Source organism: Branchiostoma belcheri, unplaced genomic scaffold, assembly GCF_001625305.1.
Source record: "Branchiostoma belcheri isolate BF01 breed outbred unplaced genomic scaffold, Haploidv18h27 scaffold21, whole genome shotgun sequence".
Classification (NCBI taxonomy): domain Eukaryota; kingdom Metazoa; phylum Chordata; class Leptocardii; order Amphioxiformes; family Branchiostomatidae; genus Branchiostoma; species Branchiostoma belcheri.
In genome coordinates, this window is record NW_017803602.1 from 1619628 (window position 1) to 1623048 (window position 3421).

At 38.1% G+C, this 3421-nt stretch overlaps 1 protein-coding gene across 1 annotated transcript in view; it reads right to left on the reverse strand.

Moving 5' to 3' along the window:
- The window catches only part of LOC109469724 (glycosyltransferase-like domain-containing protein 1), a gene marked incomplete at its 5' end in the record, with an annotated part of 5711 nt that extends 2377 nt beyond the window's left edge, over window positions 1-3334 (reverse strand). The window contains 6 exons of the mRNA XM_019768310.1: window positions 969-1071; window positions 1311-1402; window positions 1647-1717; window positions 1885-2029; window positions 2205-2314; window positions 2628-3334. Of these exons, the coding sequence (XP_019623869.1) occupies window positions 1009-1071; window positions 1311-1402; window positions 1647-1717; window positions 1885-2029; window positions 2205-2314; window positions 2628-3334 (1188 nt within the window). The remainder of the gene's footprint in view (window positions 1-968; window positions 1072-1310; window positions 1403-1646; window positions 1718-1884; window positions 2030-2204; window positions 2315-2627) is intronic.
- Window positions 3335-3421: the final 87 nt, after the last annotated feature.

Sequence of the window (3421 nt, forward strand, 5' to 3'; positions counted from 1 at the left end):
CTAACGAACACTACGAAATGAGAAGGATAAACATTGCTGATACACATCTTTGATAACCTCGACCCAACCCAAAGCTGGGTGACTTTGTGAACAAGAGCAGGGATTTTAAACAGATTTGACAGCAAAATATGGCAGACTTTTTATACTGGGTTTCTAAGAACATTTTACAGATAATAGCCAAAGTGGAAAATGGAGTTTTATAGATGCAAGACCCTTGAAGGGTCTGTAAAGATTGTTATTTTTGGACATTTTAATACTAGGATTGAGTGGAATTGTTAGTATAATTTTGCTAATTGTAGTGTTACAAGTCTGATGTTGAAGCTTGCTGTCTTTACTGGTTTTGTTGTTTTTAGTGTAAATTGCATTTTATTATCTTTATGTAAAAAGGTGCCAGTACTTTAAAGGTAAAGGTGATTTAGTGTTGCTGTATCACTATGCAATAAGAGTATAACTATGCAATCAGTGTACCATGAAATGGCAAAATTGTGTGATCCATCAAAAAAAAGACACCTAAAAATGTCAATCTGGACCAATTGCAAGAAGATTTACAATATGACTATCTAAGGACTATTTCATACAAAGCACATCTTGCCTGGCATTCTGCACAGACCTTTTCTTGCCTCCAGCCAGTAAAACACAAATGTACAAAAAGGAGAGGTCGATCTGGCTGGAAGTATTTTCTAGTAGTATCTATGCATAGGACTTTAAAGATAAACTGTACATACATTGATTACATGCATCCGTCCATTGACCAATTTCATATAACATTTACTGTATGTACGTATTAGGAAGGTCTATTTTCTAGTGCTCTTGTTTATATGGAAGCAAGGCTAAAGCTGAACTGAGTGAAATTTTTGTGATCTTAGGTAATGTGTGATGAAAACCTGTGTGATGATTTTTGTAGTGCTCATTGAGAGTGAATAAATTATTTCTTGATACAAAGATGAAAGTGTCAAAATTTTTAATACCAGCAGGAATCTCTGATGTGCCTTCCAGATTCTTTCAACATTACTGCAAGAGTCTCTTATACTCCTCTGCCAGGCCCTCCCAACTGTACTGATGTATCCCAAGCTGTACAAACAAAAAGGAAGGAAGGAAGACACATAATTATCATGATAGCATGACATTAAAGATTGGAATAATTATCTAGTATTTCTAAGCCAGCCGGAGTCAGATAATGATTGTCTTTGATCTAATGCAGGACTTCAAGCAGCTTAACAAATTAATACAAAAGTTACAGCAGATAAACAAATTAGAATCACAATAATATGGTATCAGATATGCCATCTACAAAACTGATGAACACTCACACTTATTGAGTGTTTCCTTGCTAGCTGTGGTCTTCTGCAGAAATCCCTCAACCTTTTCTTCAGCTGTTGTGGTGTGTTATACAGGCACTCCTCTGGCGCAGATTGAAGCAATAGAAGAAATGCGAGGTTTGTCACGCTACTCTCTACGGACAGTTATGTTCACTCACTGACAACATTTGTACAGTACAGAATCATAAGAAAATGTTCTGCTACATATATGTTAATAGTTACGAGCACAGCATAAAAATCTGCTGGCACTTATAAAGTATATCTACAAAACACATACATGTAACGTTACATTGACTAATTAAATATAATAGAGATGTCTCTACTTACTGGGGAAGATTTCAGGATAGACCAGTCTGTTAGGACAGAGAGGGTAACATCCACAGTAAACTGCCTCCAACCTGCCAAAATGTAATCAAGTACAAATTTATTTGCTATGTTAACATGATAATGAAAAATGAACAAAAACGTGTCATCAGGCTTATTTGAAAATACTACTAGTATTTAAAGTGATAAAAAAACTACCTAGACACTGAGCATAGCTGCAGCTAAGCAGAGCTACCCTTACATGGAGACCCCATAAAACTCATGGTCTGCAGTGGAAACCACCACATCAGCCTGATGTAACAGCCTGTAGTAATCCTCCTTAGCTGCCAGATGTCCCCATTGATGAATTTGCTCTTTCAGTCTCTCTGCTGCCTCAGTAAATATATCTGCAGTTAGGAGAAATAGACATGTAAAAATTTGTAATGCATCACATGTTACTTACAACAATGACTTAAAATACTTGTATTTTAGTAAAATTTAATATTAATTCAACATGTTTTAATTAGCCAAATAATCTAAGGCCATGCATGCAGACATAAGACATACTAGTCACTTCCTTACCAGGTACATCAGTGTACTCCTGCCCAAGTACAGACACAATGAAGCAGCAACCTTCCTCCTTCAGCTGGAACAGTGTCTGGAAAAACAAGTCTGGGTTCTTGTCATGTTCCCTGAGGGGGCAAGAAACATAATGAGATCCTTACCATTTTCAATGTCCATCCATCTAGGCTCCCCTTTAAATATAAGATGACACCAACAACTGAAGTAGAACTGTTCCTGAAAGTATCCAAACATGACAGGTATTACTTGATAAAAAATAACCTTTTTTGAATGAAAATAAGTTTTGACTATAGTCAGGAACTGTTGTATTTCAGTGTCATTGGTGTCATCTCATCTTTGAAGTTTGGAAAAGCATTTTGCAATCCATATAACAGATAGGTGTCATGCATTGATAGATTAAGATAAAAAGCTGTAAGGTCTTACCAGCGATGTGGCCACACAATGTGCAGTGGTCCATCTTTACCCGTACTTCTCATCATCAAGCAACTCTGCTGATCAGCATCAGACCTACAGTTCTCATGGTCACCACTAGGTTTCCCGTTCTCGTTAGAAAGGTTCTGGTCACTTTTTACACAGCTCCCTACACTTGAAGGTATTTCTCCTTGTGTGCTCATTCCTTGCTGACTTGTCCTCAACTTCTTACCATTTACTGAAGACTTCACAGTTAACATCTTGCAATGATTATTTAAATCAGATGTAGCAGTGAGCTGAGTATTATCTTCATCACTTTTCCCTGTTTCTGAAGCAAAGTCATCCATCGTGTCCACATCTGATAAAGTTTCTGCACAGTCAGCTTTAGAGAGCTGCCCTAAACAACTGGTGCCTGTATCATAAACACTATAGAGTTTCCCTCCACAGGCTGTGCCAGTTTGATCCACAGAAGAGAGCTTGTGCCCTGAGGCAGCAGAACTTGTTCCGACACCTGTTGTGTAGCAGTGTCTCCAATGTGCGGGGAAGTTGATGGGAAAATAGAGAACCTGACATTTTGGTCTGATCTGTTCAGACAGACCCTTGGGCCGGCAGTCTGGTATGATGTTGAGGTGGGTTTTGATGGATGATAAGAAGGAGTCCTGGTTGTACTGGGAGTTGAAGAGGACAACATCAGCTACCAGACTGGAGGGCAAAACAAAAGAATACAATAAGGTTAGTTAATGTTACAGAGGTGTGAGTGTACGTTAGGGATGTGGTCTCGATCCAGATAGTTTTCTAATGGACAC